Consider the following 18,419-nt stretch of genomic DNA (forward strand, 5'->3'; position numbering starts at 1 on the left):
AGATGTATAAAGATTTTTCTAGATGTATAAAGATTTGTATATACAACATTAATAATATATACATACTATGCAAATATAAAAAAGGTAAGCTTTTAGTAAACATTTGTTGTTGAATGTTTTATTACAGTATTTATCTATATACATACATTAATTTTTTAAATTTTGGCCAAAGTGGGCGCATTTTAATTTCTTACACACACTTGTTATTTCATATGTTGGCCAGAAGGGGAGCACTTCTAGTTTTTACATACACTTGTTATTTCATATGTTAAAACTGACAGTTAATTTGAAAAAAATCCCTCCTTTTTTGGACCGTCCTCATTTTGATAGATTTCACCAAAAGAGACATTTATTTTTTTGTCATGAAAAAGGTAGTTTTTTTGGGTAGGTGCACTAATTGTAAGTGTATCTTGTGTTTTTTATGTTGATTTAAAAAAAAAAAATAATAATTCTGCGGCCCGGTACCATCCGGAAGGTACTTTTCCCAGTTGATGTCTCCAAAGAGTAGAAGTACAAGAACACGCACACACACACACACACACACAAACACACACTTGTATTTTTTTCCTTCTTGAGACCTCCAAAAAATGCTTACCTCTTTAGGACCACCCTTTCTAGATGTATTCTCAACATTAAGAATATATACATACTATGCAAATATAAAAAATGTAAGCTTTTATTATTTTTTTTATTTAGAATTTTTTGTGTGCAATTGTTTTTTTAATCATTATTTACTTCATTATTACAATGTCTCTATATACAATTTTTGTAAATTTGGCCAAAGGGGGCGCATTTCCATTTCTTACACACACTTGTTATTTCATATGTTGACCAGAGGGGTAGTACTTTACATTTTTACACACACTTGTTATTTCATATGTTGACCAGAGGGGTAGTATTTTACATTTTTACACACACTTGTTATTTCATATGTTGACCAGAGGGGGAGTACTTTTAAAACCGACACACAGTCAATTAAAAAAAAAAACCCTCCTTTTTGGGACCACCCTAATTTTGGTAGATTTCACCACCAGGGGTGCTAATGAGACATTCTCTATTAGATGCAACGGTTTTCCGTATTGGGACCATGATTTTGGTCCTCAACCTTGTTGATGTCTCAAGAAGAGTTAACATAAAAGAAAACACACATATTCTTGTATTTATTACCTTCTTGGGACCGCCAAAAAATGCCTACTTCTTTAGGACCACCCTTTCTAGATTTATAAAGAAGTGTATTCACAACATTAAGAATACATACAGTACATACTATGCAAATATAAAAAAGGTAAGCTTTTATTTTATTTTTTTTGTTTGCAATTGTTTTTTAATCATTATTTACTTAGTTATTACAGTTTGTCTCTATGTACATATTTATTTTTTTAATTTTGACGAAAGGGGGCACATTTAATTTTTTTTTTTTTACACACACTTGTTATTTCATATGTTGTCCAGAGGGGGAACACTTTTCAAAACCGACACATCCATCCATCCATCCATCCATTTTCTACCGCTTATTCCCTTTTGGGGTCGCGGGGGGCGCTGGCGCCTATCTCAGCTACAATCGGGCGGAAGGCGGGGTACACCCTGGACAAGTCGCCACCTCATCACAGGGCCAACACAGATAGACAGACAACATTCACACTCACATTCACACACTAGGGCCAATTTAGTGTTGCCAATCAACCTATCCCCAGGTGCATGTCTTTGGAAGTGGGAGGAAGCCGGAGTACCCGGAGGGAACCCACGCATTCACGGGGAGAACATGCAAACTCCACACAGAAAGATCCCGAGCCTGGATTTGAACCCAGGACTGCAGGACCTTCGTATTGTGAGGCAGACGCACTAACCCCTCTGCCACCGTGAAGCCAAAACCGACACAGTCAATTTAAAAATCCCTCCTTTTTGTGACCAACCTAATTTTTATAGATTTCACCACCAGGGGTGCTAATGAGACATTCTCTATTAGATGCAATGGTTTTCCATATTTAAGCGGTAGAAAATGGATGGATGGATGGGGTTTTCCATATTGGGACCATGATTTATGTCCTCATATGGAACCTTGTTGATGTCTCAAGAAGGGTGGAAATACAAGAACACACACACATATTCTTGTATTTATTACCTTCTTGAGACCTCCGAAAAATGCCTACCTCTTTAGGACCACCCTTTCTAGATATATAAAAATGTCTATTCACAACATTCAGAATATATACATACTATGCAAATATAAAAGAGGTAAGCTTTTAGTCATTTTGTATTTTTTGTTTGTAATTGTTTTTTAATTATTATTTACTTCAAGTTATTACAGTATGTCTCTATATACATATTTATTCTTTTAATTTTGGCCAAAGGGGGCACATTTCACTTTCTTACACACACTTGTTATTTCATATGTTGGCCAGAGGAGGAGCACTTCACATTTATACACACACACTTGTTATTTCATATGTTGTCCAGAGGCGGACCACTTTTAAAACCGACACACAGTCAATTTGAAAAATCCCTCCTTTTTGGGACCACCCTGATTTTGATAGATTTCACCACCAGGGGTGCTAATGAGACATTCTCTATTAGATGCAATGGTTTTCCGTATTGGGACAATGATTTATGTCCTCAACCTTGTTGATGTCTCAAGAAGGGTTAAAATTAAAGAAAACACACACATATTCTTGTATTTATTACCTTCTTGAGACCTCTGAAAAATGCCTACCTCTTTAGGACCACCCTTTCTAGATATATAAAGATTTGTATTTACAACATTAATATTTACAATGCAAATATAAAAAAGGTAAGCTCTTAAGTTTTTTTTATTTTAAATGTGTTGTTTGCAATTGTTTTTTAATCATTATTTACTTCAAGTTAATACAGTATGTCTCTATATACATTTTTTTTTATTTTGGCCAAAGGGGGCACGTTTTACTTTCTTACACACACTTGTTATTTCATATGTTGGCCAGAGGAGGAGCACTTCACATTTATCCACACGCATTTGTTATTTCATATGTTGTCCAAAGGGGGAGCACATTTAAAACCGACACACAGTCATTTTAAAAACGTCAAGACGTGGACTGTGGTGTGGATTGTTTTCCCGAGGTGCAAATCGATTGGACCGGACACGACGTGAAGGAAATGACATATTTTAATACTATAAACAGGAAAAAACAAGGCGTTCTCAGCGGACGTTCAAAACTTGACTATGAAAAAAAAACTTGCACTAAGGCAAAACTATGGACATAAAACAAAAACTTGCACATTGGCATGAATAACGAAAAACTTACTTGGAACGAGAAAGGAACATGGGTTTTTGCCATGGATAGGAGGGTGTGTAGGAGGTGAAGAGGGTGATAGAGGGTGATGTCGCCAGGCTCACTGCCTGGCAACTACAGGTTTAAATAATGCTGTGGTGATTAGCAGGTGCATGAGTCCAAATGAACCAGGTGCGTGACATGACAGGTGAACTGATTGGTTGGCATAGTGACAAAAACATGAGTGCCCAATGAATCCGAAACAAAACAGAACGTGACCACAAAACATGACAGAAAACCCCTCCTTTTTGGGACCGCCCTAATTGTGATAGATTTCACCACCAGGGGTGCTAATGAGACATTCTCTGTTAGATGCAATGGTTTTCCGTATTGGGACCATGATTTCGGTACTCAACCTTGTGGATGTCTCAAGAAGGGTAGAAATACAAGAACACACAAACATATTCTTGTATTTATTACCTTCTTGAGATCTCCGACAAATGCCTACCTCTTTCGGACCACCCTTTCTAGATATATAAAAACATGTATTCACAACGTTAAGAATATATACATACTATGCAAATATAAAAAAGTAAGCTTTTAGTTTTTTTTATTTAGAATTTTTTTGTTTGCAATTGTTTTTTAATCATTATATACTTCAAGTTATACAGTATATCTCTATATACATTTATATGTTTTTAATATTTTGGCTAAAGGGGGCGCATGTCAATTTTTTACAAACACTTGTTATTTCATATGTTGACCAGATGGGGAGTATTTTTAAAGCCGACACACAGTCAATTTTGAAAAATCCCTCCTTTTTGGCACCACCCTAATTTTGATAGATTTCACCACCAGAGGTGCTAATGAGACATTCTCTATTAGATGCAATGGTTTTCGGTATTGGGACCATGATTTCGGTCCTCAGCCTTGTTGATGTCTCAAGAAGGGTAAATATTCAAGAAAACACACACATATTGTATTTCTTACCTTCTTGAGACCTCCAAAAAATGCCTACCTGTTTAGGACCACCCTTTCTAGATATATAAAGAAGTGTATTCACAACATTAAGAATATATACATACTATGCAAATGTAAAAAAGGTAAGCTTTTATTTTAATTTTTTATTTTATTTTTTGTTTGCAATTGTTTTTTAATCATTATTTACCTCCAAGTTCTTACAGTGTGTCTCTATATACATATATATATTTTAATTTTGGCCAAAGGGGGCACATTTACATTTTTTACACACACTTGTTATTTCATATGGTGACCAAAGGGGGAGCACTTTTAAATCCGTACACAGGCAATTTTAAAAATCCCTCCTTTTTGAAACCACCCTAATTTGATAAATTTTACCACAAGGGGTGCAAATGAGATCTCTTATGTATTTTGGTAATGTGCTTAAGGCCGATGACAAACGAGTCAAGGACCACAGATGGCCCCTGTGCCGCACTTCGGACAACCCAGATATAGATGCTAACTGTTAATGGCCACTATAGTCTTAGTACCATAGTGTATTTGTTCATCCTATGGTCACATACAGGACACGGGTTGTCTTTCGTCAGTACCGGAAGTCGTAAAATCAGCTGGCGGGGTTTTTCGGGGATGAATAGGGAAAGTTCTTCTTTAGCTGCCGTCTTGTCTTGTCATATATTGCTGCCTTTGCACCTGTCAATGTTTACTTTTGTATGCACATTCAATCAACAACAAAAAAAAAATCCTAACTTAGGAGCAATGTTCACGGACTCTAGTATTTGGCTCTCTATTAGATGCAATACTTTTCCATATTTGGACCAGGATTTCAGTCCTCATATTGAATGTAATCACACACACGCACACACACACACACACACACACACACACACACACACACACACACACACACACACACACACACACACACACACACACACACACACACACACACACACACACACACACACACACACACACACAGACACACACAGGAAAGGCAGGAAACTGTACAAGAGAGCTGCACTTTTATTGGACACACAACCACAGCAAGTTATGTACAAAACTTTTTGTCTTCTCACAGAAAAAAAACACACATTTCCTCACGTAAAAGTCATGGCATCCACACTGATAAATGAATATCTGCACCATGGATAGTTCCTCTAATAAAGTCATTAAATATATAATATATCATAGATCTATGGTGTTTGTTCGTACTTTGTGTCTGTCACACTACTCTACACGGTGATGCGTTCAGGAGCTCAAGAATTCCATCACAGTTCAACATGCCTGTCTTTGATGATCATATATATATATACTTATATATTTTTTTTACCGCGACCCCATCTTTTACATTATTTGGAGGAAACATTCAGTATAGATTTAGTTTTTTCACGTAAATTGATGTGGACTGCACCGTGCGACACATGCATGTATTGTAATACCTCCGAGCCCTCATCATCATCATCATCATCATAATAAATAAAACTATGTGCTTTTGGACGTAAAACGTTGGACCCGCTAGGAACGTTTATGTATTTACAAATGTGTTTTTTTTCTGCCTGCGCCAACACATTCATGTAAAAATACAGTACATTAAAATGTAGCTTTATCAATTCGACCTGTTTTTTTTTTTTTTTTTAGCTTAAGAGTTGTCCAGTTAACCAGTGTACTTGAACGCAACATTAAAAGTCATGTGACCGAAGCACCGTCATGGCTGACATCGTGAAAACACTCAAGGATGAAGTGCAGCAAAAAAAAAAAAAAAAAAACTTTTAAAATAAACACATTGTTAAAAAATTAAAATTAAAAAATTGTAATCCCACACACACAACAATAGTTTAAAAATAAAAATAAAATCTAATCTAACACAAAAAAGAACACATTTTCCAAAATAAAAATAAAATCTAATCTAACACACTAAAGAACACCTGTTTAAAAAAAAAAAATCTAATACAACATTTTGTGTTTTAGCAAATGTTAATTTTGAATTTATTTTCTTAATTTTTGTTTATTTAATTTTTAAAGAAAATCAATTCAAAATTAACATTTGCTAAATATTGAAAGTTTGCCGCAAAAAAAAATGTAGAAAATAAAATAAAAACCAACAAAATCACATATTTTTAGAATTAAAAATATTTTATATATATGTATATTAAATATTTCAAATATTTTTAATATATAGATATATTTTAAAATCATTTATATATATATATATATATAAATAAAAAAATGTAATTTAACACAAGAAAAATAGTTTCAAAATGATAATAAAATCTAATCCAACACAAAAAAGAAAAAACATTTCTAAATAAAAATAAAATCTAATCCAACACTAAAGAAAACCTGTTTAAAAATTAAAAAATATAATCCAACACAAAATTTTGTGTTTTAGCAAATGTTAATTTTGAATTTATTTTCTTTATTTTAATTTAATTTAAATTTTTTTTTAAAGAAAAATTCTAAATTAACATTTGCTAAAATACTTAACATTGTAAAATAGGTTTGCCGCAAAAAAAGGTAGAAAATAAAATAAAAACTAGCAAAATCACATTATATTTTTAGTATTAAAAATATTTAATATATATGTATATACATATATATTAAATACTTTTAATATTTAAAATATATAGATATATTTTAAAATCATATATATATATGTATATATATATATATGTATATATATATATATATATATATATATATATATATATATATATATATACACATATATATGCAGAAAATCAATTACAAATGAACAAGAGTAAATATTGGAAAATAAGTTTCATAATAAAAAAGTATAGAAAATTAAAAATAAACAAACAAAAAAATAAATTAAAAATAATAAATTTAATTTAAACCAAAAAAAAAAAGAAAAAATACATACAGAAAATACATTTTAAAACCAAATAAAAGGGATCAAAAAGGTGTCAGTACATCGCACAGCACGTGTCCATAAAGAAAAATCCTAGAATTTACAAATCAAGATTACAAAAAAGCTTTTATACGTATATTACAGAGCTTGGGAGAATCTATACAGCTATATATATTTTAAACATTAAAAAAAAAAAGCATGAATAAATAATCTCTGTGTGAAATGCCAAAAAAGGAACAAAGAAGAGGAAAAAGAAAACATTTGTACAAAATGGTCACTAGAATCATTTACAAAAACGTAAAGGAGGTGAGGACATTTTACAGCATATTTATTATCTAAGTCTATAATATACTGTTTATACATATTTGTGTATATACATATACAGTAATAATAATAATCACTTTGTCTTCACATTATACACAAACATCTTACTTATATATTTATTTATAGTTGTACTTCAAGTTGGCAGCAAGAATATGTTTGCCTTTTAAGCAGTGATGTGTAAAAGGGGCAGAAGGGGGGGGGGATAATCCTTAGAGAGCAAAGAACCAAACACTTTAAAAAAAAAGTTTTGCTTCTGCTTTATTTTCTTGGATAAATATGCTCTTTGTCCCCCAGTTAGTTTTGTGTGAGAAAATTAATTTTTTTGTGCAAGGAAACATTCCATTAATGTGTAAAAGGGGCAGAAGGGGGGTATAATCCTTAGAGAGCAAAGAACCAAACACTTAAAAAAAAAGTTTTGCTTCTGCTTTATTTTCTTGGATAAATGTGCTCTTTGTCCCCAGTTAGTTTTGTGTGAGAAAACTATTTTTTTGTGCAAGGAAACATTACATTGATGTGTAAAAGGGGCAGAAGGGGGGTATAATCCTTAGAAAGCAAAGAACCAAACACTTAAAAAAAAATGTTTTGCTTCTGCTTTATTTTCTTGGATAAATGTGCTCTTTGTCCCCCAGTTAGTTTTGTGTGAGAAAAGTAATTTTCTGTGCAAGGAAACATTCCAGTGATGTGCTTCAAAACAAACACACTTCCTAGTTTGTGCGTCGCGAAGAAGTGACTGTGCTCGCCTTCAAAGGGGTCCCGTGATAAGGTGTTCATGATCACAATGTTGTATTTTAAAGTGTTTGAAGAGCTTTTAGTCGTGCCAGCAACCTGAGGGTTCCTGGTTCAATTCCCAACTTCTACCGTAATCGTCACGTCCGTTGTGTCTTTGAGCAAGACACTTCACCCTTGCTCCTGATGGGTCCTGGTTAGCGCCATCAGTGTGTGAATGTGTGTGTGAATGGGAGTTGCTTAAAAAGGTAGAAAAGCGCTATACAAGTATAACCCATTTACCGTTTACCAAGAATCGCTATTGTGTATTTTGTCCACTTTGCACAGATGGACTCAAACGTTAGCAACGTTAGCATAGCGATGTTAGCTACACTGCTAACAGGAAGCAACGTCATGCTAGGTTAGCACATTCACCGAAGATAAATGACCGTGGAACCGTGATTTACGAACCCGTCGATGGGCGAAGTTTTCGATTTACGGACCACAGACCTCAAAGCGCAGCCATTTTTGTGCCCGGCGGCACACCCAGTGCTGCTGTTAGCCACTGTGCTACTTTGTGTGCTTTTAGCCTTTTTAAAAAAAAACTTTCTTCTAGTTTTGCTCGCTTTTAAGCTTCTGTAGTTGCGCAAATTGTAAACAACTAGAGATGTCCGATAACATCGGAATGTCATATTTGCAAATGCTAAGGGTACTAGCTTGATTACTTTACGATAGAACATAAAAAATGTGCAAGAAAACACTCTTAAATACATTACACATGGGACGGTTAAGTAAGTAAGAAATATTTTAGTTATATTTTAAAACGAACAGTTAGAGATTTCCGATAATATCGGACTGCCGATATTATGGGCCGATAAATGCTTTAAAAATGTAATATTGGAACATATTGGTATCGGTTTCAAAAAGTAAAATGTATTACTTTTTAAAACGCCGATTTAGGGAGTGGTACACGGACGTAGGGAGAAGTACAGAGCAGTTGCGTCTCCCACCCATACTTGCCGACACTCCCGATTTTCCTGGGAGAATCCCGAATTTCAGTGCCCCCCCCGAATTTCTCCTGATTTTCACCCAGACAACAATATTGTTGCCTTTGCGTGCCGGCCCAATCACATAATATCTACAGCTTTTCACACACACACAAGTGAATGCAATGCATACTTGGTCAACAGCCATATAGGTCACACTGAGGGTGGCCATATAAACAACTTTAACTCTGTTGCAAATATGCGCCACACTGTCAACCAAGAATGATTGACAGTGATAGAATGACAAACATTCTTGTTTAGAATGTTTGTCATTCTAAACAAGAATGACAAACACGTTTCGGCAGAACATCCTCACTGTAACAGAACATAAACACAACAGAACAAATACTCAAAAGCCCTTTCAGCACTAACTCTTCCGGGACGCTACAATATTCGCCCACCCCGCCCACCTCAACCTCCTCATGCTCCATGTCCCAAATTCCAAACTGCTGTTTTGAGGCATGTTAAAAAAAAAAAATAATGCACTTTGTGACTTCAATAATAAATATGGCAGTGCCATGTTGGTTTTTTCTTCCATAACTTGAGTTGATTTATTTTGAAAAATCTTGTTACATTGTTTTATTGCATCCAGCGGGGCATCACAACAAAATAAGGCATAATAATGTGTTAATTCCACGACTGTATATATCGGTTGATATCGGTATCGGTGATTAAGAGTTGGACAATATCGGAATATCGGCAAAAAAGCCATTATCGGACATCTCTAGTCACAAGCAAATGTCACACGTCTTCTGATCAGCCAGCTTCCGAGATAGGACGATTTTTGTCAGACCATCAAAACAAACTCCTGAGGTCGCAAAATTTGGAATGCATAGCAAAAAATGAAGTTAGCTACTTAGTGCATACTTGCCAACCTTGAGACCTCCGAATTCGGGAGATGGGGGGAAGCAGGGGTTGTTGGGGGCGTGGTTGGGAGGGGGCGGAGTTGAGCTGCATACCCCCTCCCCTTCGAGCTGTCCTGGATGAAATTAAATTATTTATTCCAATCATTTTGGAACTTGCATTGTATTTCTTTTTCTTACTCGCCGTCACCATGACTGTCTCTTTTTCGTTCTTCTGCTTCGTCGTCTTCTCCAAAAGCCGTAGATGTTATTGTCGCGTCCTGGAAGAGTTTGTGCTGCAAGGGTTTCTGGGTATTTTTGTTCTGTTGTGTGTATGTTGTGTCACTGTGCTGATGTTCTCCCGAAATGTGTTTGTCATTCTTGTTTGGTGTGGCGCATATTTGTAACAGTGTTAAAGTTGTTTATACGGCCACCCTCAGTGTGACCTGTATGGTTGTTGACCAAGTATGCGTTGCATTCACTTGTGTGTGTGAAAAGCCGTAGATATTATGTGATTGGGCCCCAATATTGTTGTCCGGGTGTAAATCGGGAGATTTTCGGGAGGGGCACCGAAATTCGGGAGTCTCCCGGGAAAATCGGGAGTGTTGGCAAGTATGACTTAGTGCCATAGGTTAGTAGAGGTGGGAATCTTCTGGGCGTTCGATTCAGAACTGACTCTCGATTCAACATAATTCCTGATCCAAACCGATTCTCGCAACGTATTATTTGGTATAATAATTATAATGGAACGTTTTTAAGACAGGTTAGAAAAGCTACCTCCGGTTGCCGGGTGATGGCCAAAAAATTATTTTTTTAAAAAGGGATTATTCTAAAAAAGAATAAAAGAAAAAATGTTTTCAAAACATTTAGATTTAGGATTAATAAAAAAAAAAAAATTGCGATTCTAATGTGATTTTTTTTTTATTAGGGCATCCCTCCCTATAGGTTAGCATATTCGCTGTGTAATTTTTAAGACGTGTAGCAAAGCCTTTTTCTTATGTTTGGTACGTATGTCGATACTATAGTCATACTATAGTCATAATAGTGGACATTTAAAAGCAAGCTTATAGATTTCTTTAACACTACATTGTGCTTGTCTAGCTTGTTACGCCATTGTTGGCAGGTTTTGTAGTGTTGGCTTCAAAGAAAAAAATATTTAAGATGCTAAAACTGAGCTCAATTAATGTAAATATAAGTATGTATTTACATAATTAATGATTCTTTTGTGTAGTTTGTTGCTTGGTTCCTACATCTGAAACACCCCAATATGCAGGACAGATCAGATGATAGCTTGAAGAATAGAGTAAAATGTCAATGAGTGAATGAGAGGGCCCTTATACCACATATTAATCCTCACTGATACCGTTATAGTCCCGCTGGCTCCTGTGGCGCTAAGCCTTAGTGCTTGTTTCGGTTTTCGTAATGTTAAAAAATGTTTTGCACACACAAAAGTTTTTTTCCCCATGTTTTAGAGATAAATAGCTTTGGCCTTGGTTCTGCTCGAACAAGAAAAACACAAAGAACATGTTTGTACCTATTGTGGAGAATGAATATATGTGTAAGAGGTCTTTACAAGGACCCCGACTTAAAGAAGTTGAAAAACGTATTGGGGTGTTACCATTTAGTGGTCAATTGTACGGAATATGTACTGTACTGTGCAATCTACTAATAAAAGTTTCAATCAATCAATCAATCAATAAATCAATCAATTTCTTTATTCATCGTTATGTTTGAAACAGCTAGTATTTTTCCATTTATACTCTGTATGCTTGTCTCTCTTTGTCTGCAGATGTCTGTGTTAACGAGGTGTGTTAATGAGTACATTTAGACCATTCTATTGATTGATTGGTTAAGAGTTGTGTTAATGAGTACATTTGGACCATTCTGTTGGTTGATTAAGAGGTGTGTTAATGAGTATGTTTGGACCATTCTATTGATTGATTGAGGTGTGTTAATTAGAATGTTTGGACCACTCTACTGATTGATACATTGATTGATAACGACGTGTTTTAATGAGTACGTTTGGACCATTCTATTGATTGATTGATTAAGTGGTGTGTTGATGAGTATGTTGAGACCATTGTATTGATTGATAGAGGTGTGTTAATGAGTATGTTTGGACCATTCTATTGACTGATTGATTGATTAAGAGGTGTGTTAATGAGTACGTTTGGACCACTCTATTGATAACGAGGTGTGTTAATGAATATGTTTGGACCATTTTATTGATTGATTGATTGATAAAGAGGTGTGTTAATGAGTATGTTTAGACCATTCTATTTATTGATTGATTAAGAGGTGTGTTAATGAGTATGTTTGGACCACTCTATGGATAACGAGGTGTGTTAATGAATATGTTTGGACCATTTTATTGATTGATTGATTGATAAAGAGGTGTGTTAATGATTACGTTTGGACCACTCTACTGATTGATTGATAACGAGGTGTATTAATGAGTACGTTTGGACTGTTCTATTGATAGAGGTGTGTTAATGTGTACGTTTAGACCATTCTATTGATTGATTAAGAGGTGTATTAATGAGTATGTTGAAGACCATTCTATTGATTGATTAAGAGGTGTACTAATGAGTATGTTTAGACCATTCTATTGATTGATTGAGGTGTGTTAATGAGTACGTTTGGACCATTCTGTTGATTGATTAAGAGGTGTGTTAATGAGTATGTTTAGAGCATTCTATTGATTGATTGAGGTGTGTCAATGAGTACGTTTAGACCATTCTATTGGTTGTTTAAGACGTGTTATTGAGTACGTTTAGACCATTCTATTGGTTGATTAAGAGGTGTGTTAATGTGTACGTTTAGACCATTCTATTGATTGATTAAGAGGTGTATTAATGAGTATGTTTAGACCATTCTATTGATTGATTGAGGTGTGTCAATGAGTACGTTTAGACCATTCTATTGGTTGTTTAAGACGTGTTATTGAGTACGTTTAGACCATTCTATTGGTTGATTAAGAGGTGTGTTAATGTGTACGTTTAGACCATTCTATTGATTGATTAAGAGGTGTATTAATGAGTATGTTTAGACCATTCTATTGATTGATTGAGGTGTGTCAATGAGTACGTTTAGACCATTCTATTGGTTGTTTAAGACGTGTTAATGAGTACGTTTAGACCATTCTATTGATTGATTGAGGTGTGTCAATGAGTATGTTTGGACCATTCTGTTGATTGATTAAGACGTGTTATTGAGTACGTTTAGACCATTCTATTGGTTGATTAAGAGGTGTGTTAATGAGTACGTTTAGACCATTCTATTGATTGATTAAGAGGTGTATCAATGAGTATGTTTAGACCATTCTATTGATTGATTAAGAGGTGTATCAATGAGTATGTTTAGACCATTCTGTTGATTGATTAAGACGTGTTATTGAGTACGTTTAGACCATTCTATTGGTTGATTAAGAGGTGTGTTAATGTGTACGTTTAGACCATTCTATTGATTGATTAAGAGGTGTATTAATGAGTATGTTTAGACCATTCTATTGATTGATTGAGGTGTGTCAATGAGTACGTTGGGACCATTCTATTGGTTGTTTAAGACGTGTTATTGAGTACGTTTAGACCATTCTATTGGTTGTTTAAGACGTGTTAATGAGTACGTTTAGACCATTCTATTGATTGATTGAGGTGTGTCAATGAGTATGTTTGGACCATTCTGTTGATTGATTAAGACGTGTTATTGAGTACGTTTAGACCATTCTATTGGTTGATTAAGAGGTGTGTTAATGAGTACGTTTAGACCATTCTATTGATTGATTGAGGTGTGTCAATGAGTACGTTTGGACCATTCTGTTGATTGATTAAGAGGTGTGTTAATGAGTATGTTTGGACCATTCTATTGATTGATTGAGGTGTGTTAATGAGAACGTTTGGACCATTTTATTGACTGATTGATTGATAAAGAGTTGTGTTAATGACTATGTTTGGACCATTCTATTGATTGATTGATTAATACAGGTGTGTTAATGAGTTTGTTTGGACCATTCTATTGATTGATTGATTTATACAGGTGTGTTAATGACTACGTTTGAACCATTCTATTGATTGATTGATATAGGTGCGTTAATGAGTACGTTTTGACCATTCTATTGATTGATTGATTGATAAAAGTGTGTTAATGAGTATGTTAGGACAATTCTATTAATTGATTGATTTATACAGGTGTGTTAATGACTACGTTTGAACCATTCTATTGATTGATTGATATAGGTGCATTAATGAGTACGTTTTGACCATTCTATTGATTGATAAAGAGGTGTGTTAATGAGTATGTTTGGACCATTCCATTGATTGATTGATTGATTGATACAGGTGTGTTAATGAGTATGTTTGGACCATTCTATTGATTGATTGATTGATTGATTAATATAGGTGTGTTAATGAGTACGTTTGGACCATTCTGTGCTTGTTTGTTTTGTAGCTTGTTCAAACAGCATAAAGCTTCATTTAAAACCCCGTTGAGCTTCACGTGACTCCATCTTGGAGCTAACTGCCGACACACACACAACACACACACACACACTACCTGGTGGTGAATAATGCAGCTCCTACGTTAAACAGCTTATCTCAGGTGGGATTTAAGGTGTGAGAAAATTCCAGGGTGGACGTCTTTAAGAGTTAGGAGTGTTGGTCTTCAAAATGGACGCTCATCGTCCATTCTTGCAGCCGCTGAGGCCCTCCAGAATTGGGCCGTTGGCCTTGGCGAAGGTGGGCGAGCAGGGGGACAAGATGGGCGTGGTGGGCGAGGAAGATGAGGAGAGGGTGGCGGTGGGCGTCTGGGAGGACGAGGAGGCGGGCGAGGGCGAGCGGCTGCTGGGGGGCGGCAGGGAGGAGGCTCGCTGCTGCTGCTCGCGGAGGAGGCGGTGCTGGCGCAGGGCGGAGGACAGCAGCAGGGCCTCGGCGCTCAGGCCGGCGGCGGACAGGCTGGCCAGCAGCGCCTTGGCCTGGCCGGGGGACGCCCTCAGGGACGGCCCCGTGCCGTCCGCCTTCCTGGGGCGGCCGGGGAGGCCCGTTTTGATCCCGGAGAAGTACGGCTCGACGCTGACGCCTCCCGAGGCCTTCAGGTCAGAGCAGGACACATGATGAGGTCGGGGGTCGGGGGTGGAAGGGAGGGGAAAAATAGTCCTAAAAAGTTGGTTGGGTGCGGTCCCCTTGCAGCCACGCATGCTTGTGGACACATACACAAAAGGTCAAAGGTGAGGACGCGTCGCTCACTGCCGGGGGGAGGAGGGGGCGGCGTGCGGACCCGTGTGGGTTTGGCGAGGTGGGTGAGGTCACGCCGCAGTCAGGAGAGACGCGAGGACAAGAGGGGCGAGGAGGAAGGAGGGAGAGACAGAACAAACAGAGGACACATTATTCCAGGCAGCATGTGCGACCAGCCGGCGGCCGTCGACACATGAAGACACGTCTTATTTTGACTCGTCTTTTAATGACGTCGCCGCATTAAAAAATGCAAAATAATCTGAATGGAATGCACCACGTCACAAACACTGGCAGTCACATGTAATGCAGGGATCAGTCACTAGAGGGCACTGTTGCAACACATTGACAAGACTGATGCTGGTACATTATAGCAGTGGTCCCCAACCTCTTTGTAACCGCGGACCGGGTCAACGCTTAATAATTTGTCCCGCGGCCCGGGGGGCGGGGGGGGGGTGGGGTGGTGGTCCTTATTTATTTGTTTTTTTCTTTGCCATGAAAAAGGGACGTTTTTGTGGTTGGTGCACTAATTGTACGTGTATATTGTGTTTTTTTTGTTGATTAAAAAAAAAAAAAATACCCCCCCAAAAAAATTATTATTATTATTATTTTTTTTTTTTAAATAAAAATGAATAAAAAAATCTTCTGCGGCCCGGTACCAATCGGGGGTTGGGGACCACTGCATTATAGGGACCACAGTCACTTTAGTGCAGAAGCAACATATTATATTAATGATATACAATTATATTTATTTTAAGCACAATCAGGATGAATTAGAGCAAAAATTTGTAATTTCATAGTGGAAAAACAATGAACAATTATATTTTTTGAAATGACATACATTTGAAAAATACAGTATTGAATATGTATACAGGTATAATATGTAATATCAAAACAATACTGATACAAAATAATGACATATAAATAAACAGCCTGAATTTAGGACATAGAAATAAAACCGTTTTCTAAACTGGACTTTCAATCGAAGAAGGAAGATCTCCATCAAGAAAGAGAGACTTTTAAAACTGAAGAAAGATAAGGAAGACTTCCATAAACAAGTTATCGATGCTTTTGATCAGAAAGAACTGTGCTTGGACTTTAGTTATAAGTAAAGGTAAGACCATAATTTTTTTTTATTAAATGTGCTTTTCATGATGGGCATGGCGTAGTGGGTAGAGCGGCCGTGCCAGAAACCTGAGAGTTGCAGGTTCGCTTCCCACCTATTGACATCCAAATCGCTGCCGTTGTGTCCTTGGCCAGGACACTTCACCCTTGTCCCCGCTGCCGCTCACACTGGTGAATGAATGATTGGTGGTGGTCGGAAGGGCCGTAGGCGCAAACTGGCAGCCACGCTTCCGTCAGTCTACCCCAGGGCAGCTGTGGCTACTGATGTAGCTTACCACCACCAGGTGTGAATGAATGATGGGTTTCCACTTCTCTGTGAGCGTTTTGAGTATCTAACAATAGAAAAGCGCGATATAAATCTAATCCATTATTATTATTATTATTATTATCCTTACATCACACTCAAATTTATAAACGCAGGCCTAAATTTACCGCATGCCTTTGGTAAGCGCTGGATTCAGGGAAATACGGTATACAATACTTTTATATTTTTTATTATTAGTTTAAAAAGTCGGACACGTTTCCAGTGAGGGTTGGACTCCGCCAAGGTTGCCCTTTGTCACCGATTCTGTTCATAACTTTTATGGACAGAATTTCTAGGCGCAGTCAAGGCGTTGTGGGGTTCCGGTTTGGTGGCCGCGGGATTAGGTCTCTGCTTTTTGCAGACGATGTGGTCCTGTTGGCTTCATCTGGCCAGGATCTTCAGCTCTCACTGGATCGGTTCGCAGCCGAGTGTGAAGCGGCCGGAATGAGAATCAGCACCTCCAAGTCCGAGTCCATGGTTCTCTCTCGGAAAAGGGTGGAGTGCCATCTCTGGGTTGAGGAGGAGACCCTGCCCCAAGTGGAGGAGTTCAAGTACCTAGGAGTCTTGTTCACGAGTGGGGGAAGAGTGGATCGTGAGATCGACAGGCGGATCGGTGCGGCGTCTTCAGTAATGCGGACGTTGTACCGATCCGTTGTGGTGAAGAAGGAGCTGAGCCGGAAGGCAAAGCTCTCAATTTACCGGTCGATCTACGTTCCCATCCTCACCTATGGTCATGATCTTTGGGTCATGACCGAAAGGATAAGATCACGGGTACAAGCGGCCGAAATGTGTTTCCTCCGCCGTGTGGCGGGGCTCTCCCTTAGAGATAGGGTGAGGAGCTCTGCCATCCGGGAGGAACTCAACGTAAAGCCGCTGCTCCTCCACATCGAGAGGAGCCAGATGAGGTGGTTCGGGCATCTGGTCAGGATGCCACCCGAACGCCTCCCGAGGGAGGTGTTTAGGGCACGTCCAACCGGTAGGAGGCCACGGGGAAGACCCAGGACACGTTGGGAAGACTATGTCTCCCGGCTGGCCTGGGAACGCCTCGGGATCCCCCGGGAAGAGCTGGACGAAGTGGCTGGGGAAAGGGAAGTCTGGGCTTCCCTGCTTAGGCTGCTGCCCCCGCGACCCGACCTCGGATAAGCGGAAGAAGATGGATGGATGGATGGAGTTTAAAAAGTAATCTGCAGTAATTTAATCTAGTTTGAGAGATAAAAATGACATATTTTTAATGTACTGTTCCTAACGTGACTGTACATACAAAGCATGCAAAGTTTCATCATCCAGATCCAAAATATCATTTTTGAAACAAAATATAGACTTTAAAATAGCTGTTTTTTTTTTATTTTTTACTATGCATACATTTTTAACTTCCATAACATTCACAAGAGTTTAATTGAGACTCTTGACGGAGGGAACTTTTTTGCGGCGGTATACAAGAGTTGTATTACAGGATTACAGGGATTAGTTCTACATGAGTGGACCAAAAAGGTGTTGCAGGGTGCAGTTTTGTCCACGGTGAGATGTTTGTATGCACCACAGTAAATATAAAACGACATGGAGTCCAGCTTTTTGTCACGAGAGTCAACTTAAAAGTGTGAAGACCGCAAACTGGCACCACAAATTGCCCAGTCAAGTCCGTTCGATTCTTGTAAACGTGAATGCAAGAGTCAGGCCTGTGGCAGGGAGGAAATGAAACCACTGAAGCGCGTCAAATAAAAGCCAAAAGAAGAGTTTTCTGCCTTTAAATGGA

The 18,419-nt window shown here is 37.6% G+C and overlaps 1 protein-coding gene across 1 annotated transcript in view; it reads right to left on the reverse strand.

The window, feature by feature from the left end:
• Nucleotides 1–14,684: 14,684 nt before the first annotated feature.
• Nucleotides 14,685–18,419, reverse strand: part of srcin1a (SRC kinase signaling inhibitor 1a) — a 174,216-nt gene continuing 170,481 nt past the window's right edge. Inside the window, 1 exon segment of the mRNA XM_061905485.1 lies at nt 14,685–15,188. Coding sequence (XP_061761469.1) covers nt 14,685–15,188 — 504 coding nt within the window.

Source organism: Nerophis ophidion, linkage group LG07, assembly GCF_033978795.1.
Source record: "Nerophis ophidion isolate RoL-2023_Sa linkage group LG07, RoL_Noph_v1.0, whole genome shotgun sequence".
NCBI lineage: Eukaryota > Metazoa > Chordata > Actinopteri > Syngnathiformes > Syngnathidae > Nerophis > Nerophis ophidion.